The following is a 27,655-nucleotide window of genomic DNA, read 5'->3' on the forward strand; positions in this document are numbered from 1 at the left end:
CTTAATCATAAATCTAACCCTTCATATATATTCTTTTTATTAATTTAATTTTTATATTTTTAATTAAATTTAAAATTTTTAATAGAAAAATATTAACTAAAATATTAATATTTCAATGATATTGGCACGGAAACTTGCACGACAATCCACCTCTGCTTTATACTAACATTGCAGTATGTCTTATTTGTCAAATAACCAAATAAATTAATAATTATAAAAAAATTCAAAAAATGCAGGTTGCTATATTTGAAATGTTAACATTGAAGTCAAGTATTTTTGTTAAAAATTTAACAATTCAACTTTTTTTGAAATATTGATAATCAAATTCGACTCTTTTAAAAAAAATTAAAATTAAATTTAGCTAAAAAAATATATAAACTTTAAAAACTAAATTTACCATTGTAATTTTTTCTAAAGTATATGGTTTTTTGTACATAAAGATCCCCTAACAAAAAAAGTTGCAAATATTATTATTAAAAAGTTTTAACTGTATTTTATGTCATAATTCTTTTTTGAAAGTTTACAACTGTAATCAAATTGTAAATATGGATATATGTTCAAGCAATCATAAAGTATATAATTAAATTATTACAATACGGGTGGATTAAGAATTAGAATAAAGTGTATAGTCAAACTATTGTTTTAAAAAATTATCAAATGTTAAGTATAATGGTAAAGTATATTACATTTTAAGATAAAAAAAATTAACCTTCATTTACTACTCTTTAATTATACAAAAAAATTGTTTAAAATTTCGGTATATATATATTAAAGAATTTATTTTTTAAATAAATACATTAAATAAATTAAATTGTGTATTTTTCATGAATTAAATTTGTAACGCCCCAATTTTCGGGAATTCTGTGAATGTTGACAAAATTTCATGCTTTGATTTTGTCATTTGTGAGTGAAATTATGAAATAGGACCTATGTGAAAATGTTTGAAAATGCTATAGGCTAAATTGAAGTGGCCAAATAAATAGGAGTGCAAAATAGGAGGATTTGCATGACAAACCTCCCATTTTACATGAAGTGGCCAGCCATCATGTTATTGTAGACAAAATGTACACTTGATATCCATAATTTATGGTACAAATTGATACAAATTGATAATAGGTTAGGTAAATGTTCCATGATAATAGGTTAGGTAAATGTTTCATGATAATGGGTTAGGTAAATGTTTCATGATAAGAATTTCATGTCTTTTGTATTAAAGAATTAAGTGGATGAAATATGAAGTTTTATTAAAAGAAAAAGGGGTGAAAAGAACAAAGTTTTGTCCATCTTTGTTCATCATAGCTGAAAGTTAGAGAAGAGAAAGGAGAGGAGAAAGCTCTTGAGTATTCGGTCATTAGGAGGAGGAAAATTGAAGGTAAGTTCTTGGTACCTTGCTTCTATTTTGAGGTTCATGAGTTCTTCTTGATTCTACCTTAACTCTTGAAGCATATTTTGGTTTTTGGTTGTATTGTGAGCATTTGGTCATGAATTAAAATGAAGGAAATGGTTGTTGTTTCATGTTCTTTTGATGAAAAATGGAAGATAGGTGAAGTTGAGCCAAACAAATGAACATGCATGTGCCTTAGATGCTAAAGGGAAAAATCGGCTAACATGTTGTGCTTTAAAATGATGAAATGGAGATTATACTTAAGTAAAATCATAGATATGTGATGATTGATTGGTGATATACATGTTTAAATAACATGCATGCAAGTTATGTGTGAAAGAGTGAATTTGGTAATAAATCTGCTTGGGATAGCAGCAGTAACGTGACTTTGGAAAATCACCATAAATTGTGAGAGATGAATTAGAAGTTGAATAAATTATGTAATTAAATCTTAATGAGTCTAGTTTCAAATGGAATAAACGAGAACATATTTTAAATTCTGTACAATGAGAAATTTGATTCGTAATGAAGAGTGGTCTGGTTAGTCAAACAGTGAAACATGCGAAACTTTGAGAAAAATCTAGTATTGATTGGCCAAACCAAAAATTCTGAAAATTTTATGGATATAATATATATGAGTCTATTTTCAGGAAAAATTAACGGTACTTGATTTGGAGTTTCGTAGCTCCAGTTATAAATGATTTAGTGACTGTTGCTCAGGAAGATAGCTTGCAGTGAAATTATGATTATGTGGTAAATATTGACAAAAATTTGTTAATGAGTTGCTTATTGATTTCTTATAAGCTTACTATGATCTGTAGGTGTGGTTGGCCGAATATTGTAAGGGGTTAATACGTAGTTCGTATTTGAATAGTTAGATTAACGTGTTAGTAATCTAATTGTAGGCGGTTCGTGTGTGGATCTCGTCAGCATATCGTCCCAAACAGGTGTGTAACTAACACCCTCTTTCTTAGTCTAGATCGGTAAAAGTCGAAATGCCGAAATGCCGAAAACAGGTATTTTGTAGATTTGCGAGTGTGCGAATGCTCGTGAGGTAAATCGATTAATGTTTTAGGTAAGCTGCAATGTTTGGACTGCAAAGTGCATGATTTCTGTGCCCTCGATATTTTTGGGCTTAATGGGCCAAAATTGGAATGATGGGCCAACGGGCCCAATTCGATAGGAACCCTCGGTACGTGATTCTGTTAGTACGTGAAAAGTAGGAATATGCATGAAAAACCCTAAAATAAATAAATTACTGAAATACCTTTAAAAGTGGAAAATTTACAGTTTTACCCCTAGTAGATAAATTACCGAAATACCCCTAAGGTTAAATTGACCTAAATGCATGTTTGACTGTTGTTATTTACTGCATGCCATGTTGTTATTATCTGATGCATGGGATTGGGATATTGACGGAGGAAGTACTGAAAGTGGCTTGTCCACGTACTGGAGGTTTTGCCTCAATTTACTGTTAACTGAGCAGCAAGGCTGCAACTGTGGAGTGTTGGGCTGGGTGGGTTGAGCTATTCCCCACATGGAGTGTAGGGTTGGTACGGGTGGAGTGTAGTGGTTGGTGGGTTGAGTAGTCTCCCAAATGGGCTTGCATATGTTATTGATGTTGCATGTATTTTGAAATGGGCCTATGGGCCATACTGTTATCTGAATAATGGGCTAAGGCCCAGTTTATTGTAATCTGAAAAGGGCTCTGGCCCAGTACCACTGTTACCTGAATGGGCTTAGGCCCAATAGGCTTGAGCTGACTTGGGCTTTGAATGGGTTTTCCTTACACACTGAGTTTCCCCAAACTCACCCATTTTATTTTCATTCACGCAGGAAATCCCCAACCATAGTGGGCTTGGAGCTGTGAGGGAATTCGGAGTGGCCACCCGTTCTGAAAGTTTGATTTTCTTCTAGTGAACTGGACATCCTTTTATTTACGTTTGAAGTTTTGGGTTTTTAAATGTAATAAGGCCGCTTAATTATTTTTAATCGTTTTAATATGTATTACTAAGATAGGTATTACTTATTTTAACTGTTGAAATTGGATAGCTTTAGGGCGCGTTTTCAAAAACAACAGTTGATTTCAAAATAACACGACAACAAGCAAAGCTTCCGCAATGAAAGTATTTTCTAAAATTAATCACTTTTCCTAAAAATGACTTAATCGAATCGGTTTCCTAAAATTATCCATGACGTTAAGGTGTGGCAATGGCAGTATGCATGTCTAGGATTAGATCCGAAGGGAGCTTGGTACTTAAGCAGTCCGATGGACTCACCACCTCTTTTCCGGTTTCCTACCTGGTGCACAGCTTCCATTCACTTTAACCCTTAATAAATTAATCTTTTGAACATCAAGTACGATTTTCTGGACTTAGAATGGAATTTATTTTTTTTTAGGTTTTTGATGTGGCATGCCGGATCCGGCCATAACTTCTGGGCCGGGTTTGGGGTGCTACAAAATTTGACTAAAAAAAATTAGGGCAAACTACTCTTAAGGTCACTTAACTATTAATAATTTTACATTCTGATCGCTCAGCTTTAAAAAGTTACAAAATGGTCATTGAATTATTCAAAAGTTTTTATTTAAGCCACAAAGCTTAGGGTTGAGCAAAACTCAATTTGATTCGAAAAAATTTAAAAATTTCAAGTTCCAAGTTAATCAAATTGAGTTATTTGATTTTTTTTTTTTTAGTAAATTGAAATTTGAGTTGAGTTGAAGTTTACAATTCGAATAACATATTAGTGTAAATATATCTTTGGTCCCTGTTAATTTTGAATATAAGCAAATTGGTCTCTCTCTCAACAAAAATTACAAAAATGAAATTCAAAATAATTTCTAAAATTCAAAATATTTATAAAAATTCCAAAAAAGTTAAATTATAATAATTTTAAAGAATATATAAAGAAAGTTAAAATTTTAAAAATTTTCTAAAATAATAATTTTGAGACCTAAATAAGTTAATTTATCATACTAAAGTATCTTTTTTTTTCTTCTTATTTTGCTTTGAAAAAGTTTTCAAATATATATGGTTTCAATTTATATGCTTTAACATGAAATTAGTTATATTGTAACAATATTTTAATTCAACATGTTTAATTTTTTAATTTAACTCAAACAATTTCACTTGAATCAACTCTACGAATCGACTCCACTTGAATTTTATTTCATTCGATTCGATTCGATTCGAAAAAATTTTAAATCGAGTTAGGATGATAAAATAGGACTCGTCAACTCAATTAACTTAAAAAAAATTCACCAGATTCGTCTTGATTCGATCGAACTCTCACCCCTAACTAGGTTGTTAAGTTTTTTTTTTTAAGTTCAACTAGCAAGCTCCAAGCGACAATTCAACGATCGGCACCCCTAACTAGGTTGTTAAGTTTTTTTTTTTAAGTTCAACTAGCAAGCTCCAAGCGACAATTCAACGATCGGTACAGTGGACCAATACCCATTGATGAATAAAAGAACATACTATAGATCCAAGTAGATTTGACGATTAGTGTTGGAGATCAGAGAATAAATTTATTTGAATTTTGATTTACAGATTCATAATGTTAAAAGTTACTTCATAAAAATTTGAACTGTAGAAGAGAAGAAGAATGAGAGCTTTCGATTAGTGCGAAAGGTGCGAACAAAAAAAACTATACAATAACGATTTTAACAATCTAGTAACTTAAATAAAAACTTTTAAATAATTTAGCTACTATTTTTTATATAGGGTAAAATTTACCCAAATAATTGAATAGAGTAATTAAGAAATAAGGGCGCGTGAAGTGAGAATAGTAAGTTTGAACAAATTGTCGGCATATTCTGCTATCTCGCCGCGTGACTGAATCTGCTATGAGCAAACAGAGAAAGAGTGATGGCTGCCCCTTTTAAAATTTTTTTTAATATTCTAGGAAATATAATAAAACAATAATATTTTTAAAATACTTTTGAAAAAAATTTAAAATGAAAATAAATATATTTTTAGTCTATTTTTCCAAGTTTTAGTTAATTACTTACTCAATTTGTCACGTGTATCCTATTTTTATTGTGCATTACAATTTAAATTAAATTATTCAAAAATTATTATGAATGAAAATAAAATTGATTAAATTAATTTTCAATAATTTATTTAATTAAATCAATTGAATAAATTAATTTAATGAATCGATGATTTAATTAATTCAATCACGAATTTTATTCTAAAAATTTTAATTTAAACTCAAATTGAGAACTCATGTCCATTGTTTTCACTATTAACTCCTTAAAACTACTTACGTTGTTTATATTTTCTATCGATATTTAAAAATAAAAAGAATCATATCGATATATATATTAAAATCAAAATTAATTTTTTAATTATTAAATAATAATTCAGATAAAATTGAGGTAACCTAAATTAAAAAAATAACGAAAACTCTTATTTAAGTTTTAAAAAAAATGTGTCACATATTGGATTGAGTTATTAGATTGAAATTACAAAATAAATTATTTTAATTATATTAAAGTTGTGTGACTCGAATCTCGTTTGATCAAGTATGAAAAGTTTGATGTGTTACTCATTTGTTAAAATAAAATAAAATAGAGAGATAAAATAGGAGATCTATAGGGTGAAGGATTGAGGGTTACAAGTTGAATTCGTATAGGACTATACTTTTTCTATTAGACATTGATTATAACAAGGTTGTTTAACCCTTAAAACGTTTGTAGTCAAAAATTTCTTATATTATTGTTTTTTAACATTAGTGAATTTTTCTTCCTCTGTCTGTAATTTTTTTCTAAAAGGATTTTTGATGTAAAATTTACATGTTCTTTTTTTGTTATTACTTTGTGATCATTCTTACTGTTATTATCGACTTATAGTATAATAAATTATTAAATGATAGTTGAAACAAACTTGAATTTTAAAAAAAAAACCATGTAAGATCTAAATCAAAAGTGTGTAATCGAATTGAATAAATTACCCGATAAATCCTCAAATATTTGAATTTTGACGGCATTTATTACCTCCACGCGTCTTCACAAATAAAGCATTTTCTTCAGCTTCCATTTAATTATTTGCCTAACTCATGTCACCCTCATAAATAAGTTTATTTCATGAATTAATCAAATTGCAAAAATAAATAAAAAAATCATAATTTTTTAGAATTCACTTTGTTGTCGTTTTGATAGTGCTAACAAATATTAAATTTCGAGATTTCAAGATTATTTATAAATTATTTTAAATTAATTCCGTCTTAAAATCTCACGTTATGAATCATATTAAATCAAAACAATAGTTGTTGACATTAGACCGATTGGATCGAGAATTAATTAATGTATCAATTCAAACAATAGAGTTAAATTGATGAACCACGAATTACTCTAAATCAATTGAGCTATTGATTGAATTGATTAAATGTATTCTAATATGTTTTAATATTTTTTATTTTATAATTTTTAATAATTTATTTTTATGAAAATTGAACCAACAGTCAAATAACAAATTGAGGCTTGATCAATTCAAGCACCTGCCTAATTTTAAAAATCATGATTGATTGAACTCTGATTATTAAAAAAAGATTATATGAAATAATAACGTCACGTTATTTATATTCCTTTTCTAATAATTTAATGTACATTAATATTTTCATCATATTTAATTATTAACTTGCAAATTTAAAAAGAAAAAATAGTTGTCACTTTATTATTTTATACTTCTAACATATTTTATACATAGTTAGGTAGTTTGTTATCATATTACAAAAATATATATTATTAAATATGAATAAAAATTCTAATTGGGTGTTGTTATATTCATAATTATATTATTACAAAATATAATAATAATTGGAAAATAACAAAGTGAACATATTATAGAAAAGAACGAGATGTTTCCTAGAAAAGAGACGGTCGATATTAGCCCTTCAAATTTTCAAGAATCAGCGACAAAAACGTTTCTGCCGTCCTCTATTTTTGAATTTACGCTTTGTCCCACAACAATTCCGCGTCCCCATTGACTTTCAAACTAATACCTTAACTTTAAAAGTAACAAAAATAGTTATTAAATTATTTAAATTTTTTTTAAAGTATTAGTCTATTAAAATTATTATTGTATGATTTTTTTATTTGCACCACTTACATTAATAAAAAAATTTTATTTCATTTTTCTTCTACTGTTTAGTTTATTTTTTATTAAACAATTTTAAACTTTTTAATCATTATAATTTTAGGGAAGGAATGATAGAATTTGAACCAGCACCATTTGACTGATAAATGTTTTTTTTATTATAATATTAGGGGAAGAGAATGATAGAGTTTGAACCCGTGTCATCTAGGTGACAAACGAGAGCTCTCATTGCTCCAAACAAGTCTTGGCAGCAAAGGTTCTAATAATTACTTTAAACAAGTTAGATATATCTCGATTCTTAAATTAGTATCTAAAATTATTTTTTATCATAAGTGATACTTAAACTATTGATTTTATCACAATTTATCTTAAAAAACCATAACAACCAATAATAACATGAAATGTGGCACAGTTTATTGAATGTCGTAAATGTTTAATTACCAATTGTAACCAAATAAAATAAAATATTTACTAATCTAAGAATTGGGGAATAGTTAAGAGACTAATTTAATAAAAGACCCTAATTGTTAGCATAAAAAAGCATGATTTTTTGTATCATATTGATATTGATTGTATTGGTATTTACGCATCATTTTGACCTAAAAGGGAAACTAAATAATTTATGTTTTGTTTCTGTTAAAATTTCGATGTATTTATGTTTATTTTAATAAATTATATTTTATACCGATATACAAGTTGATACAAGGTTTTAATATTTTAAATTAATTTTTTTTATATTTTTATCTTAATTATTTTTATTTTTATTTATAATCACATAAAAATGAATATAACAATCGAATTATTAAATTATTAAACTTAATCAATAATTTTAAAATTTATATTTTCATATAACATTTTTTTTAAGAAACAACAAATTGAATTATAAATATACGTGTGTATATATATGAAAAAAAAACATTATCAAACTTGAAATAGTACAGCAAAATACATCGATATCTAATTATCTATACATATCAATATCATGCAATATTTTATTTATTGTTGACAAAAACATTAATTAAAAAAAAATATTTAATACACTATTAATAAAGTTTTTGAATTTTATAAACAAGATTGGAGAGATGACAAATTTGTCAACGCTCTCACTTCCCATTCATACTCAAGTTTATAATTAGGACAACAAAGTGCAGAAATTAATAGAAAAGAACAAAAGAAAATTATTGCTTATAAATGTCAACAAAAGAAAATCAATGGCTAAAAATGGAGTTAAAATCTTTTTGAGATTAATATTATTAATCCAGTCGGTGTTGGAGTTTTACATTTTTTTTAATATGGTGATTATATTATTATTTTTATTTAAATCGGTATTGCTATTTGGTAAAAGTTATATATTTTTTATACCTTAAAATAATAGTGTTGACTTTTTAGTATTTAATTCGGACTTTAAGGTTAATTTGATGAAAAGTTAGTTGTTAATGTAATTAGTTTCAAATTTTTCATGATTTTGTTAATAGAATAAATTTAGTGTTAATTGTGAATTTATTAAATTAAATGCAATCCGATAAATGTGATTCAATTTAGATTTTAAAGTTGATTTTATGCAAGTTAATTGTTAATATTATTAATTAATTATGAATTTTTATCAAATCAACTTTAAGATTGAAGTTAAATATTATTATTTTCAGATATCAAAATATATAATGTTTATAAAAAATAAGTTATTGAAAAAAAGAAGAAGAGTGTTTTAATTTGGTGATCAGTGATTTGATTGAGCATCTAGAAGTATTTCTCATGACAAAAAAACCATGTTTTTTTAAGAGTAACATTTGAAACATTTTGGGTTGTTAGAAAGTATTGTGTTCAAGTGGACTTCAATTTATGAAAATAGAAATTGATTTTATAATTTTCATTTTTCAAATAACATTCAATTTTTTTTTAAAAATTAATTAATTTGAAATTCTTATAAATAATTTTGGATTTCATGTTTATATAGTTTACAAATATGTAATTATATTAAATCGGGTTAAATATATCGTTAGGCCTTATACTTTGATTTTAAGATTTAATTATTAAATTTGAAAAGTTCGAAAAAATTAAATTTTTATTTTTTTTATTTCAAAATTTTAATCTTATAATTACTAATAATTTATATATGGAGTTGATATGATTATACGAGGGTAATGATGATAACTTTTGGTGAAAAACATCAATTATTGTATTAGGATTTTTAATTAATAAAGTAAGAGAATTTAATTTTTAAATTTATAGAATAAATCCTAAATTTTGTCTGAATTGAGAACATATTTTAATCTATTTTAATTTAAATAGTGATAATTAAGGTATTCAAAAATAATATACAAAAAGGTAGCATGGGATGGAAGAAAATGATAAAAGTTAGATAAGATTAAATCTTAAACTTTAAATCGAGTTTAATCTAATTTTATTAAAATGTGCCCAAGTTTTCATATTTTTATACTTGTTATACAATTCATAAAAATTAAATTTTTTAAAATTCGTAATTATTTCTTCAACAATATTGCCTTCCGAGTTCAAACTCAAATTTCTTAAAATGCAATATTCATTACAATCAATATCATAAAATCTATAAAAATTAAAAAGGAAACAAACCCTTAATTATAATTAAAATGTATATGAAAAAAGAAGTAAAAATTTTAAAAGAACAATATTTTAGTATACAGAGTGTGTAAAACGAATTTTATAAAAATCATTTGTCACCGACCTCCAAAAATTACCTGAATTATATGTATATATATAATACCTATGTATTTTAATATATTATTTCAAATTTATCAATGTTTTTCAAATATTGTAATTTATAATCTAATTTTCAATTTTCTAATAAATGCATATAAATATACCTCAACTACATATAAAATATATATTTATATGCAAATATAAACTTTAAAATTATTAATTAAACTCAATAATTAATTATTATATTTTATTTAAAATGTAACTATAAAAGGATTTAAAAAATAGTTTAAAATATAAGAAAATTATACATCCAATACTGGCCAAAACACTCCAAAACGGTGTCGCTTTGCTTCTTGCTGTCTTAAAAAGCTTTAATATTTCAATGTAATAAAATAGTAAAATAACTCGTAAATTGAAGTTAAGCCATAAACTATTCCAGAATATATAGTACAAATTCTGGTTGAAAATGGGGCTATAAGAAAAAAAAGGATGACAAAATCTTATCATGAAGCTTCAACATTCCGATTAAATGCATCGTTGGGTTTCGATCGAAACGATATGATCTCTCGTTTCTTATCATACCCGGAAATGCCTCATAACAAGATTCCGATAACTACATTAATTAGTTTTTATCGGTTCGACTTCCTAATTTTCGTTAGTCGTTTAAAAGAGTTGTCAACAGCAAATCTTGAACGAATCCAGCTCTCCCTGTGGCTTGCCGAATCCTTTTTTCGCGTTCTTCGTAACTCAATGACGGATCCAAACTGTTTAAGAATAATCGATAATGTCAAACTCGGCTATTCCAAAAACAAAGATTTAAGGTTTGGCACATTACCTTGATTTCCACATATGTGCTGGTGCCATATTCTTTGTGGTGGTATCGTCGAAACTAGTTACAACGGATTTCGTAATTTCTTCAGCTTCTGATGCTGGGAAATTCATAATGAGTGAAGAAAGGAAAGAATCTGTAGCAGCATTGGCATTGGACACGTTGACACCGCTTGATCTATACGCACCACCACCTAGAAGTACTTGCAGATGTGCTTCTCGGAGATCCCGGCCGAGGAGAGAGAGTGCCTGACTGTTCGGAATGGCAACTCTACGTAACCTGCAACGTCTCTGCAAGTAATCTTTTGTTAAGGGAAACCATATACAATTAAAACAAGCGTGTGCATAATTTCCGAGTCGAATTAAGAGAAAATCAAGGACATGAGATGTTTCATTATCAAGGATATCTTGAATAAATTTCCGTGTTGCAGCGTGATATGACTTAGCATGTCTCTCGCAACTTTGACATAGCAAACCGGACAAATCTGTAACAGAAAAATCAATGCCAGTATTAAGACAATTCGCATGTAAACATAATCGGGAACTTTGTTCCATCGTAAAACCTAAGGTTAAAGTATAAAAAGTACAAATATTAAACAAGACAATCACAGCCAAAGAAAAGCTCACGATCGGAGCAATTCAGCTTGAATTTCATCTTCACCACAGATTGGGAGAGAGGGAAGAGCTTTTAACAAAACCAGAAGATAATCTCCTGCGTATCAGACACGGTGAGATGCCTAGGATTCGATTAGTCATTGAAATCTCGGAATATACAAAATGCACATTCCTCTATACCATCACCAATATCATATAGTAACTCTACCAATCACCGTATTGCCCGTTTCAATGTACGTATACTTCCGAGTTTTATCCAGCATGAAAATAATATCACCGATCCTGCTCCAGCTCGTCCAAAAACTTGTAGCTTGAGTTCAATCTATAAACTGTATGTTTTAGTTTCGTTTCTTACACACTCCATAAAAACCATATAAAGATTGAACATATCCTAAGATTTTGCCACAATAAAGCAACTATCCATTTTCAATATCGGCACGGAAATTATACTGACTAGCCTACAACTTTACCCCAATTGAGCAACAACGAGAAAGATGATATCTCAATCCTGATCATCTTTCGTTCAACAACCTTTCACATGGAATCAAAGCAATTCAAGTTTTGTTTCTTCCGAATTAAGCTGTGAAATAATAATAACCAAACCTTCAAACTGGAAACTTAATCCTTACTAGACCATTGATAGGGGATCGGGACTATGTCCCAAAGTCATTAGCAACATCTACAAGTCATTATAAAACACGATTTTATCCCCAACATTCTTAAGGTTACACTCATCCCTCACACCCCAATGTTCGAAACCGAGAAGCAAGATCAGCACATGGCATTCTCGACTTTCATAATTTAACCCAACAAAACAGGGTAAATGACAGACTCATAACTTTATAATCATGTCAGAAGGCGAAAATCGATAAAACATCTAACAACCAAAGATGAGATTGTTGAAATTATTTTCTCTACGAAGGTAAAATCCGAAGTCCCGAACCAAAAAACACACAATAGCCTGCGCAATCCCGATACATTTGCACTCTGCAACATCCTTAGTTTGATCATACAAATAATAACAATAAATCACAGTTTTTTTTCTCTCTGTATCTATAGAAGGAAACCTCAATTTTGCAATTAAAAAACCCCCAAAAACACACAGACAAAATTAGAAAAAAAAAATAAAAGTTATTATAATCAAACAAACACTATAATCAAAACTAAAAAAGAAAACCTAAACTGTTTTTATCCATTAACAAAAGAATTAAATAATTAATTTTCTTAATATAATGAAATTTGCTTACCGTAACTTTGGATTCACAGGGATGATCATCTTCGAGATGGGAACACAGGGACGCGATATCGAAATCCTCGTAACAATACGGGCATGGGAAATCGGGTCGGACCTCGTCGTCAACCTCAAAATCATCGATGGTCAAACGATCTTTTTATTTATTTATATTTCAAATAAAAAAAATAGATGAGAAAAGGGGGAAAAATGAAAAAAATTTTGAAAAACCCAGATCGAAAATTGAAATTAAAACGTACCCAGATGAGAGGTTTGATGGCGGTGCTGCAAATTATACTGGCGTTTAGCGGCGGCGAGACGAGACGTCCAGAAATCGGAATCCATTTGAAAAATGACCCAAAGGTGTTTTGGAACTTTTTTGAAATTTTTATTAAAAAAAATTACAATTCACAAACTAGAAATATATGAAACTTTTGCTTCTTTTTCTACAAAAATTATATATATTTCTGGGTTTTCTTTGACTTTTGTTTTAAATAAAAAAAAAGAAGAAAAACTTAAGCTTTGTTCATCTCAATGAAAACAAATACAAGAGAGAGAAAGGTTAAATTATTTGTTAATCGATAAGATGATGATAATTAATAATGGATGATGCATGATTTTATGATTATAAATGTCTTAATCATACGAGAAAGGTTCAAAAGAAATTGAGGATTGAAATGAGAAAAATGCTTAAATCACCATTAGACAGAGAGGCGACCTAGAGCAAACGTCGGGTATTTTCTTGCTTTAATTTGATTTAGATTTACTATTTTTTCTCCTTTTAAAGTGCGTTTTTTAATTAAAAAAATAAAATAAAATAAAATGTAACTTGTGGTCTAAATTTGATGTATCTTCTTTTTCAATATGTTATTTTTCTCATGATTTTTTTATTGTAGCCATGAAAGGTTCTATTTGTATAATAACCACATAACTTTCAACATTTTGTTCTTTTTTTAATTAATAATTTGATTTATATTTACGATAATATTTAAAAATAGCATATAATAAATAATCAAATCCTTAATAAAATGTATGAAATTAAAATAATAAAAAATAGTTAAATCAAAGATAACTTTAGTCGCCCCAAAATGAAAATATTGCTATACAACCACTTAAAAATGTTTAAATTATAAATTAGTATATGATTAAATTCCACTTTGACCTCTAAAAATTTAAAAAATTTCCCTTAAGTCCCTTCAAAAATAATATAATAATAAATTAATACACAATAAAATTATATTTTAACATCTAGAAAATATATAATTCAATTCTAGTCCTTCTTAAAAAAATTATGGATTCACCCAAGAGTAAAATGAAATTTTGATAGATAAATACATCATATTAAGAATATTAAATGCAGTCCAATTATTTATTATGATATTGTCATTTTTCTTAAGTTAATTTGTAACAACAACTTAATCTGTTTTAAACAAATAATGTAGGTAAAAATAACATTGAAATAAAGTCTTGATTGAAGCGATAAAGAAAAAAAAAACATTAAAGATGCTACTGATATGGGCTTATTATTATTATTATTATTTTGATAAAATAGAATTTTTAATTTACACACATATAAAGTATCACACAAGCACGATGTGCATATTGATTTTACGATCTTGAGATAAGGTGAACACCCTTAACTTATAAACTAAATATTGAGATTCTAATTGATTATTACATCAATTCAATTAAAGATTTAACTAATAATATAGATTAATATAGTTTTCATTATTTGATTCTAGTTATTAGGTATTTTTTACTTCATTTCTGTAGAGTTATCATTATTATTAAATTAAGTTTTTTCAAATGTTATTTCACTAAATACTATCTACTGTCATTAAAAAATTAAATTAAATTATTATAGTTTAAAATATTTTTGTATCGAGGTTTTATAATCATTCAAAAATAATTATACTGGAACACAAAAACTTGACAATATGAATCTCATGTGATGGCTTAATAGTCAATGTATTCACCGCTCTAAATGTAACTTGAGTTCGAATCGCACTAATCATATTTATTATTCGAGTTTTACGTTATTCTTATAATTCATCAAAAAATTTTGAGAACACCATAAACAAAAATAAACTTTGAATTGCTTCAAAAAACATAATTTAAGAATTTTTTTTCCAAAAAGAAAACATTTATAATAAATATGTAAAATATTTACGATATCTAAGTAAAAACAACCCCAGTTATTATTAGTATTAAATAGGCCCCGTGGTCCAAGTATTTTTTTAATATATTAAATAAGTCTTTACAATTTTGTCGTGATAAATTGTTACACTCAAATAAAATTTTAAATTTTGTTAAAAAAGAATTTTTAAACTTTAGTACTATATATAATATGATTGTTTGAGTTGGTATCACGAGTTAATTTAACATCAACTGAATTAATGAAATTACTTAAAAATTATTTTTTAATAAATATTAATATAATATTTTTTCTTTTTACAATTTTTATATGAAATGTTTAAATAAAATGATTAAAAACTAAATTTCTAGAGACCGAACTTGAAATTTATGAGAGTTTATTTACAAGTTTTTTATAAATATATTTTTTATTGATATGGAGTACAACAAAGGAGGAGGACAAGGAAGAGACTATGGTGGTTCAGAAGAGGTCGGTTCACCTAAAGAGGCCAAGAGCTAGAGTAAGGACAAGATGACAGGTTGATCAAGAAAGCAATTGTTCAAAGTAACTTTAGGGTGATAGGAGGTCGATCCCTTTTTCATTGTACCTCAGGGTATTTATAGGAAATGAATCATTGTCTATTAGTATGACATAGCAAGATATATATATATATATATATATATAGCCCTACTAAATGTGTAAAAGATAATCATGAGTGTATATCATGGGTCACTATCAGTACAAGGTTGTTATACTTAAATACACTCCTTATTGTCCTAGGAGTGCATTCACATTAGGAGGGTGTTCACACTCAAATACGGGTGGGTGCTTTTTGAGTTGAGCTGGTGGTTCAAGACAGTGATCGTGTCCTGACATACGTGCATCGATGTGCGATGTGTGTGCAAGCGAACATGTTAAATTATAATATAGTTTGAATTTACAACAAATTACTTGAAGTATTTTGAGGATCATGCCCATAAGAAGTATGACTAAATTGAGCTAATAGTAATAACAAACATGCTAAATTAAGTCTAAATAGCTACTACTGTACTTACTATACTCAGCCATGTGAGACACACAGCCTGGCGACACAATCGTGTGTCATCTGATGAATTCTTAGGTTGCAAGTCAATGAGTTAGATGGCCTAATACAAGGGCGTGTGGGGCAATTCAGATAGTTACACGGCCTGGCACACGGATGTGTGACCCTACTCAGAGAGTTACACGGGTGAGGACACAGGATGGGATATGACCGTATGTCTCTAGTTCGAAAGTTACAAGGCCTGAGATACTGGTGTGAGGCACACGGCCTTGCCACACGGTTGTGTGACCCCTGTTTCTAAATTTTTGTGATTTTTTCCTAAACATTTCAAAAGATTTTAAATTGGTCCTGAATTGCTTCTATGGCGTTTTTAGGGCCTCGAGGGCTTGATTTAGGGACGCTATGTATGTATATGACTAGTTTATGATTTGATTATGTTATTGAATGATATTAAGTTTAAATGTTCCTAATTGTACCCTGTAATCGTAATCCGGTGACGATTACTGTTAGGGGTGTTACATCAATGATTACTTGAAAAGTCAGAGATAAAACAAAGGGGTGAACTATAAAGCTCAGTGTATAACTAAACTCAAACAGAAGACTCACATAACACATTATACAAATCAGAGTATCACAAAGAATTTTATAATGATCAATTTAGCAGAACTGAGAATGCATGATTATGTCAATGCAGTATTTTTCAGAAAAACATAATGTAGATTTTTTAAAAAACTTCCTACCCAACTTTATTACACACCAAAATAGAGTTCCCTAAAACTCGTCCAACCAAAACACACCAACAAATAATTGTGGTCAATGCCATCAGAGTTGCAGTTAAACTGTCAAATCAGATATATGTGGTCATGCCACTATATTGCAGTCAAGTTACTAAAATAGGATTATGGTTAAACCACTAGATAGTACAGATCATTAAACTACCAAAACTTCCTCTTTACCATATTAACCCAATTCCATGCAATGTGACATGGCATGCATATACAAAATCATAGTAGTAAGCATGTAATTTCATGCTTTGCAGAGCAGATATATCAGATTACAAATCACTTTAACAGCAAAGCTATAATGTCACATGTTATGGAATTGAAACAAAGCATAACTCATCATTAATAAAATATACCTTGCTAAACAGAACTCTCAGATTTACAATTCAGTTACGAATTACACACTAATGACATGCTTACAGATGTTACACATGCGATATCAATCTTAAAAATATCAAATATCAAAGTCACACATACTATACATATCAAACTTCTAGAAATCATATTAATGAAAGTAAATATCAAATCTCACGTTTTACTATCTCATTTATATAGTACAGACCCTGCTGAAGGCCTAAATTCGATTTGCACATAAAAAATAACCTTAGGGTAAAATTTCAGAAAATGGGTCCGCACACCCATGTAGCCCACACGGCCTTACACATTCCCATGTAATCTACACGACTTGTGACACACACGGTCTGCCACATAGCTTGGCACACGACTGTATGGCACACACGGTCTGGCAAATGGTAGTGTGACGTCGATAATAAGTTTTTATTTAACACCTCTCACCCGTATTTAACGCTGGAATAGGATTACAGAGCATTACTGAACTTACAAAACATTAAACATTCATTTAGCATTCATTTTATTTCAATTCAACCATTCATCATTCAATATCAAACAATTTGTCCCTTATACGAGCCTACGAGGCCCTAAACATGCTTTGGGAATGGTTCGGGACTAAATCAATGACTCAAGTAACTTTCACAAAACTTTGAAAATTTTTCTCAAAATAGGGAACACACACTCATGTGGTCAGGCCGTGTGTCTCACACGGCCACCAGACACACCTGTGTCACAAGCCGTGTAGACATTCAAAATGGGAGCACATCATGTCTGACCTCGTGTAACTCTCTGACTTAGGTCACATGGCCAACAAACATGCCCGTGTGGCTAGCTCGTGTGCCTTAAAAATGGCCACACACACCTGTGTGCCAGGCCGTGTGCTAGGCCGTGCCAAACCTGTAGGGTATACTGACTTATGCCACACGACCAAGTCATACGCCCGTGTGTGAGGCCGTGTGGAGCATATTGACTTGATTTCAATTTCAACACTAAGGGACACACGGCCATGTAATTGACCGTGTGTCACACAGAGCTGAGATGCACGCCCGTGTGGACAAAAATAGGCTATTTACCAAACCAATTTGCCACCCAAAAATGCATATACCTACACAACCAAAATGGCACACAATATAGCATCAATAGGCATATATTTCAATTCCAATCATGCATGACTTATACCAATTCCAACACCAACCACTACAAAACATAAATACCACATATTGCCATCTAAATTCATGCCAATCTTTGTCTTCTCAAAACATCAAATGACTATCTACAAATATGCATTATTATGCTCAATTCCCCAAACATACCAATTCACAAATCATCACCTATTAACATTAAAAATTACCTAATCACAACAGGTATCATGAATCCAACTTCAATCATACAATATAAGTCATTCACCAACTCAAAACAAAAGTCATTTGCACACTTATATACATCATCAAATTCACCATCATAAGCCAACTCATGTGATTATATATACAAACCAAAACATGTACATCTACAAGCTAATTCATTTGGTAAAAGTCATTACCAAAACATAGCCAAAATGACCAAAATCCCTATACATACTGTATAAGGCCCAAATTGCCTGGGCCCGAATATAAATAACCCAAAACCCAGTTACAACCAGACCCACTACCCAATTACAATAACTAAACCTACCCAAGCCCAATACCCAAAACTAACCCAAACAACAAACCCAACAGAAGCCCACCTAAGCTAGCCCAATCCTGAAACCCTAGCCCCCCTAAAGCTGCCAGCCACCAAACCTCCCCACTTGCCTCTGCCACCACCTGCCCACTGCAGCACCGGCCGTCACCTCCACCGCCTCTGCACCTGCAACCATTAAAATGAAAGTACAGAAAGTAGAAAAAGAAAAAAAGCACCTGTAAAAGGCTATAAAAGCCATCAAAAAATAATGTAAGGGACCGGGCAATATATAGATAAAAAAAACACTGGATTTTTGAGGCAAAGTAGAGATTCTAGCAATATCAAAAAAACACAAGAACAACACCAATCGGGCAACCAAAACACCAATATCAAAAGCCTAAGGTGATTTAAATCTTTTCTTTTTTATTTATTTTCGAATCATACATACATATATATATTTTTCATAAATAATATAATAAAAAGGAAAATAAAAAATAAAAATAAAAAAAAATTTACCTTTTCAGGCCACCGTGCACAGATGCCGGCAGCGGCCGTCGGCGGCGGTCCGGCGACCGGACGGTGACTGGCCCTGTTGCCAGAAATCGCTTAACTATCTCCTTCCCTCTCCTCTTTTTTTTTTCTTTCCCTTGCTGCAAATGAAAATTTTAAAAAAATTTGGCCTTATATAGCCTCCCAAAACAACGTCGTTTTGGAGGCTGCCCTTTAACCCCAAAACGACGTCGTTTTGGCCTATACCCGATCCGTCCGACCCGACCCGCTATAGGATCGGCGTGTTTTTGTTTAATGGGTTATTTATGCGCGTGGTCCTTCCGCTTTTTATTGCTTTGCAATTAAGTTTCGATTTATTTTCAATTTGGCCCCATAATTTTTCGCGCTTTTCAATTTAGTCCCCGTTGATGCGCTGCGTTTTGAGGGGAAGGAAATATTACTGTTTAGGTCCCCCTACGTTTCACGCGTGTTCAAATAAGCCCTTTCTCTTTCTTTTTATTTCGAATTCGCCCCAAAACTTCATTTTCGTTTAAAATTTAGTCATTTTTCCAGATTTAATTTGGTTTTTATATTATTTTTGCCATTTTTTTAATATTATTTATTATTGTATTTACCATTATTTATATTATTATTATTATTAGTATATGTTTTATTATTATGTATATATTTATGTAGTATTATTATTAGTCATTTTTATTTCTATATGTATATATTATGTAAATATTTTAATACTGTATCATATATATTTTTCATATATGTTATGTATATATGTTATTTTTTTTAATATTAATTTATTATTATTATATATTATTACGTATATATTTTAATATTATTAGTTATATATCTTTTATACTATTGTATGTATATTTCTAATACTGTATTGTATATTTCAAACACCTTTATTATTTATATATATATGTGCATATTTATGTAGTGTATAAATAGTTTTTTTATATTATTATCATTTCTAATATATATATTGTATATGTTTTATATATATTATGTATATATTTTTAATATTATTAGTTATATGTTTCTTATACTATTCCAGGTACATATTTTTTATATCATCTTATGTATATATTCTTAAATACTATTGTCGAAACCATCCCTTTTTCAAAAAAATTTATGTTTAATGAAAATACGGGGGAATCGACTTTTTGGAAAATGAAAATATGGAGTCGCCACCGATCCTTTTGTTTTGGTGCGATCGGATCACCTAAGAATTTGGTTATTTTAATAAAACATTTTTGGTTTACTAAAACAACGATTTTAGTCTATGAACTTTTGAGAAGATGGGTTCGGGAGTCGGTTACGCATGAGGAAGGATTAGCACCCTCACTACGCCCAAAATTGGTACCAAATCGATTAGATACTGCCCTTTTGTCAAAAATTAAAAATATTTTTGAAGTGTGGTTCTGTTTTAATAACATTTAAATAACCCGAGTCGGTTGCCAAAAATCTTCTTGTTTCGACATCCGAAAAATTTTTAATTTGAAAATCACAAAAAGGATGTTCAACTGTTTAGTTCAACGGAAAATCGAAGCCCAGCACAGTAGGGTACGATTCCTCAAATTTCTGAATATTGACCATTGCCTTACTTCATAAAATACGCGTGAAATTTCGAAAGAGATATTCGATTATTTTGAACAAACGAGAGATTGCAACCCAGCACGATAGGGCACTATTCCACGAATTGCCAAACATCGAACATTTTTTTCTGTTTTAAAGAGTTTTTAGAAAACGTGAGTGAAATTCCGAAGGGATCTTCAATCATTTTGAACAAATGAAAAAGCGCAACCCAGCACGATAGGGCTCGATTTTCAAATTGCCAAACATCGAATGTCGCATTCGTTTTGAAAAATTTTAATAAACATGAGTGAAAACCTAAAGGAATATTCGATTGTTTTGAACAAACGAGAAATCACAACCCAGCACGATAGGGCATGATTCCCGAATTATCAAACACCGATTATCGCCTTTGTTTTAAAAGATTTTTTTAGAAGATATGAATGAAATTTTGAAGGGATACTCGATTATTTTGAGCAAACGCAAAATTGCAACCCAACACGTTAGGGAACGATTCCGCGAATTGCTAAATATCAAACTTCGTCTTCGTTTTGAAAAATTTTTGAATGAATAATTATAGAGCTAGTTGAAGACATGTTAATTCGATTTGAAATAAAACGAAATTAACCATAAAATTTGGGTTTTTAGAGAACCACCTTTCAAAAATCAAGTGAAACGATGATATGGGGTAAAGGCACATATGGTGATACGATGCTTATTGAATAAGAGTATTGATTGAATAGCAGAATAAGCAATTAATCTAAAAAATGTAACCTAATTTCGATCATGTATGAATAATAATTAACAAGATGGATACCATGCAAGGAATGTATATGTATATATATATAAAACAACCAATAAAGTATATGCAAAACAAAATGGAATTTAGAAGTCGAAGTGGTGTAAGATTAACAAACTCATGCTATATAAGTTGACAAGCTTGAATAAAAACTTGGAACACACATAATTATTGAAATAGATACTAGAAAATGAAAGTTTGAATTAAATCGTATGTAAAATGATTAAAACGCAAATTCATTTAAAAGTTGGCAAAGTATGATAATTTAGATAAAATATGATGCAAAATAATGCTAAAGAATGCACAAAATAAATTTATGAAACATATGTACATGCAAGTTTATAAAAAAAGGGCAAGAGATTAATAATACGACATATATAAAATTTTAAAATAGTCTAAGAGTTATACGCATACCCTTATATCATAATATTTAGATAATAAGCTATATGTAAAACGCAAAAATAATATGATATATAAATACACTCAAAAATCATAATTTTATAAGTATACAAAAAAGAAGTTTCCAAGAATTATTTCATATATATAGAGAATATTTAATAAATCATAAAATGAAAAGTGTTTTAAAATAAGAAGTCTATTAGGTTAATAAACATATTAATATATAAATATATGTGTCTAAAAGTAAGTACATGCAAATTCATAGATAAGGTATATACATGCTTAATAATGTGTATGAATCAAATCCATGTACTAATATAAATGGATACAAAATAACTTAAATCCTATGTGAAACATATATAAAACATATTTGAATAATAAAAAAAATATATTGACATGCAAAGATAGATATAGAGTCAAAAGCCATTATGTATAAAAATAGATAATCATTATTATAATATATACATACATATATAATAATATAAATGAAACAAATATTTAAAATGTATAAAACATGATGTTAACATGATAAAAATCTTCAAAACAACTGTACAAATAAGCAAATAAGAATAAAAGGGTTACAAGCTAAAAGGATTTAATTAGAATCGATCCAAAACCAAAGAGATAATCTGAAAATAAAGTAATAAAAGAAAGGACCACTGCGCGAGGCGCGCAAATATATAGGGGCTCAATCTGGAAATATTCCAGGCTCTCAAAACGCCACGTTGGAGCACGGGCCAAATTGTAAACGCACACGAGTTGCAGGGGCAATTTAAAAAAATGAAACACAAATATGAGCTGATTGAACTGAGGCGCGAAAAGAGAGGGACCGATGTTGAAAATATCCCCTCACCGCGAAAACGCGCGGATCCCAGGGGCTAAGAATCGGGTCGGATCGGGCATAAAGGGGTGGCCTAGACGGTGTCATTTTTACTCCTTTAAAAGGACTAAAATCAGCCAAATTCGGCCGATCCTGCTTACCCCCCCTTTTCTTCTCATTCGACGAACCCTAGATCCCCTTTCATCAAATGCCAAGCCGCTATCGTAGATGACCAGCACCCTCAGGCTATGCGCGACCGCTTTATGGCCTTGGAGTTCTCCTTAAGTCTCCGATTTCGGCGAAGCGAAGGAGAACCGATAGCCTATTTTCAAGGTAAGGTTTCGTTTCCTTTTTCTTTTTATTTAGATACTAAAAAGAAAGAAAATCAACGGGAATGGACGAGAATAAAGCGTAATAAACCCAGAAACTTAGGAACAGAAATCGCCTTTTCTTTTTGCTATTTCTTTTGTATTCAATATGCGAAAATGTGTATATGTATGTATTGCCTTTTCAAACATGTGTACCAAAAGATGATTCCTTTTGGCTCTCTTATAGCCGAATAAGGGAAAACAAAAGAAAAGAAAAAAATCAATATTTGTCCATTTCTGTTGCTTTTGATGTCCATTTTTGCAGGTACGGTGAAGGCTAGCTGGCGTGCGGTGCTGCGTACGGAGGTACGGATAGGCCTTAGTGGTTGCTGTTGTGGCGCAAAAAACAAATGGGGGTAACCTAGGGTTTCTGATTTGGTTCAAATTTTTAGGCTTTTTGGGCTGTTCGGGATTGGGCTTATTGGGCTAGGATATTAAGTTTGGTTTTTGGGTCATGTATTTGGCTTTATAGGTCACTAACTAAATGGACTTTATTTTATTTATTTATTTTTGGGTTTCCAGGGGGGCCGGGCAAATTGGCCTATTTACAGCTGCCCCTCTTTGCTCATTGTCACGTAACGAGAATAGAGCAAAGACTATAAAAAAAGACCAAATTTGCCCGGTCTGGCTAAGTCTCAAAATCTTGATCCCCTTCTTCCCCAAAGGTACTCTGATGTCTTCAGGAGCGGCAAATTGGCTATCCTCAACTTGCTTCTTGAAAACTCAGGAACACCAAATCTGCTATCTTCGATCTGCTCTCCGCCAATACAGAGACGCCAAATCTGCTATCTTCGATCTGCTCTCTACCAATACAGAGACGCCCAATCTGCTATCTTCGATCTGCTCTCCGCCAATACAGAGATGCCAAATCTGCTATCTTCGATCTGCTCTCTGCCACTACAGAGATGCCAAATCTGTTATCTTCGATCTGCTCTTCGCCACTACAGAGACGCCAAATCTGCTATCTTCGATCTGCTCTCCGCCACTACAGAGATGCCAAATCTGCTATATTCGATCTGCTCTCCACCAATACAGAGACGCCAAATCTGCTATCTTCGATCTGCTCTCCATCAACACAGAGACGCCAAATCTGCTATCTTCGATCTGCTCTCTGCCAATACAGAGAAGCCAAATCTGTTACTTTTGATCTGCTCTCTGCCAATACAGAGACGCCAAATCTGCTATCTTTGATCTACTCTCCGCCAATACAGAGATGCCAAATCTATAAAGACGCCAAATCTGCTATCTTCGATCTGCTCTCCGCCACTACAGAGATGCCAAATCTGTTGTCTTCGATCTGCTTTCCGCCACTACAGAGATGCCAAATCTGTTATCTTCGATCTTCTCTCCGCCACTACAGAGATGCCAAATCTGTTATCTTCGATCTGCTCTCCGCCACTACAGAGATGCCAAATCTGTTATCTTCGATCTGCTCTCCGCCACTACAGAGATGCCAAATCTGCTATATTCGATCTGCTCTCCGCTAATACAGAGACGCCAAATCTGCTATCTTCGATTTGCTCTCCACTACTACAAGACGCCAAATCTGTCTGTTCTTGCAGGATCTTTACTTCTTTGGTGCTTCTCTTCTTCAAATGGCCCCATTGTATTTCTAAAGGTGTAAGAACTGTTGCTTTGATCTACTCCACTGCGACTACTTGAGGCTTGTTGCTTTAATCTATTCTTCTGTAATTAGCTTGATCTATTCTATCGTGACTTCGAGAAGATAAGACCTACAATCGTCAGCCCACTTCACTACAACTTTAGGGAGCTAGGACTTGCTTAAATCTGCTTCGCTGCATCTTCAGGAAGCCAAGATTTATCGTCTTTGATTTGCCTCACTGCAACTTCAGGGAGACGAGATCTACAATCCTCAGCCTACTCCACTACAACTTTAGAGAGCTAGGACTTGCTTAAATCTGCTTTACTGCAACATCAGGAAGCCTAGATTCCGTCTTCGATCTGGCCCACTGCAATCTTAGGGAAACAAGACTATAATCTTCAGCCTACTCCACTACAACTTTAGGGAGCTAGAATGGTGGCTTAAATCTACTTCACTGCAACTTCAGGAAGCTCAGATTCGCCGTCTTCGATCTGTTTCACTGTAACTTTAGGAAGCTCAGATTCGCCGTCTTCGATCTGTTTCGCTGCAACTTTAGGGAAACAAGATCTGGAATTTTAGCCTACTCCACTGCAACTTTAGGGAGCTAGGTTGGTGGCTTAAATCTGTTTCACTGCAACTTCAGGAAGCTCAGATTCGCCGTCTTTGATCTGCTTCACTGTAACTTCAGGGAAACAAGATCTGAAATTTTAGCCTACTCTACTACAACTTTAGGGAGCTAGGTTGGTGGCTTAAATCTGCTTCACTGTAACTTTAGGAAGCTCAGATTCGCCGTCTTCGATCTGCTTCACTGCAACTTCAGGGAAACAAAATCTAAAATTTTAGCCTCATAGGCCCATGCTTATGCCGAATAATTAGGATGCTATGATCAACATGAATCAATTGTTCCTAACTAGATCTGATGTTTGTGTCAAATAATTGGAATGCTATGATTAAAATGAATCGAATGCTTCTAACTAGATGTGTTATGAATGATATGGAAATGAAAAAAGCCTAGGTATCATTGCTCGTTCATCAGGACATTATTATTGACGTATTATGCGGCCACCTTGTTCAGCAGGTATTCTTGATAGAAAACCCAAAGAAACACTCTCAATCTTCTCGATAAGCTTGCCCTACTGAAATTTTATTGAGTTTTCGCTTATCCAACCCACTGCAACTCAGGGTATAGGATCAATTTGATCATCCTTCGGGTATAATGACCCTGTGTGCATGTCTGATATTCATGTGAACGCAGAATATCATTTTTCTTTTCCTGATAACGATCTCCCTTTTACACTTAGATTGACATTGCTCGTCATTTGTCAAGGTTGTATCACCGATGGAATATCTTGCCTCTTCATTCAACCGATACCTTTGATAGAAAATCTGAAGAGATAGCTATAATTTAGACTCCTCATTCTCAAACATTTCCATCCCTTAGGTTTGGTGGGTTCTCAACAATAGTCTTGTTTCAGGTTCTTGTACTATTTAGAAGCCTCTCGAGTAATATGGAAGACTTCTTTTATGAAAGTATTATTGGTCAATTAATATTTATTTCAATGCAACATGCTCGAAAAAGATCAAAACACTGGACAAGAAGGAAATTGGGTAAGAGCACAGCTCGAAGCAAATAAGTTAATCAAAGATTGCAAATGCAACAAGAAGGTAATTAACTCAACATGAATAGGTTAATCAAAGATAACGATGCAATAAGAAGGAAATTTATTGGGATGTATCTTGAAAAGAATAAGGCAATCAAAGATAACAAATTCAAAATGAGCAAAATAGAAACTAGGTGCCCCAGATATCGCAGCTTGAGCTTCTCTGTACTAACTTCTTGAGGACCTTTCTGATCTCAATATGTGTTTAGGGGATCCGCGGCACTTTGTCGATGCCTCAAGATGTAGCATACTTCTTTATTATTAATTTAGATATAGCAAGACTACTGTATGCCTCACTTTGATCCAAATTTGAGCCGCCCTTTCAGGTTTTCAACTCAAATCCCCCTTGGTCTCAAGGCGCCCTTTGCGGGTTTTCGCTTTGGCCTCTCCTTTTCTTTCTTTCTTTCTTTCTTTTCCTCTTTTTTTATTTTTTTATTTTTTGAAGATCTCAGAGTATCATTTGAGGGTTTTCGCTGTGGCCTTTCACTTTCCTTGGAAGTCCTTTTATGTAAAAAGGAACTTTTCAATGCCAGGTCTCCCTTATGGAATCCTCTAGGAAGAACCTTTCCGATGTAAGCTTGCATCATTCATTTCTGGTACATTGGGCCATGTCATATGGCTTTCGATCTCCTTTCTTCAAATTCAACTGATCATATCGGGGTTAAATCTATTCTGCCTAATCCAACTTCAGCTAAGACTTGACCAAAAGAAATCTTTCTTTCAAAATCCATCGAACAATGTATTGCCCCGGCGAAGGTTCTGGCTGACGTTTGACAAATATAGAGGGTAAATGATAACTTCTTTATGCTAATATATACAAGACTCCGTCATTTTTCACTATGGCTTTTGTTCTATTGTTTGCTTTTCCCTTTTTTTTTGAATTTTTTGTCTTTCTTTTTGGATGCCTTTACTGCACTGTAATATGGTGCCTGATCCTTGAACTTGACACATGAAGTAACCCTCACCCCCTTCGTGACTGCCAAGATGAATCGATGAGAATGGCTTGATAACATCCTTCCTCGTATAGGGAAAATTTGTGAAGAAATGAATGTGGCTTTAACCAATGTAATCCTCTTCCATGGTGGATCAACAATATCTAAACCTCATGATTAGCGTAGCTACCATG

The 27,655-nt window shown here is 31.3% G+C and overlaps 1 protein-coding gene across 1 annotated transcript; it reads right to left on the reverse strand.

Annotated features, from left to right (window-relative positions):
• Window positions 1–10,570: 10,570 nt before the first annotated feature.
• LOC107889012 (protein DEHYDRATION-INDUCED 19 homolog 4) lies at window positions 10,571–13,591 on the reverse strand. The gene is made up of 5 exons (XM_016813300.2): window positions 13,093–13,591; window positions 12,849–12,988; window positions 11,394–11,471; window positions 10,994–11,283; window positions 10,571–10,922 (listed from the first exon to the last, which is right to left on the reverse strand). The coding sequence occupies exons 1-5, from the start codon at window positions 13,175–13,177 to the stop codon at window positions 10,814–10,816; spliced, it is 702 nt and encodes a 233-aa protein (XP_016668789.2). The 5' UTR covers window positions 13,178–13,591; the 3' UTR covers window positions 10,571–10,813.
• Window positions 13,592–27,655: the final 14,064 nt, after the last annotated feature.

The sequence above is a fragment of the Gossypium hirsutum genome, chromosome A09 (genome assembly GCF_007990345.1).
Source record: "Gossypium hirsutum isolate 1008001.06 chromosome A09, Gossypium_hirsutum_v2.1, whole genome shotgun sequence".
NCBI lineage: Eukaryota > Viridiplantae > Streptophyta > Magnoliopsida > Malvales > Malvaceae > Gossypium > Gossypium hirsutum.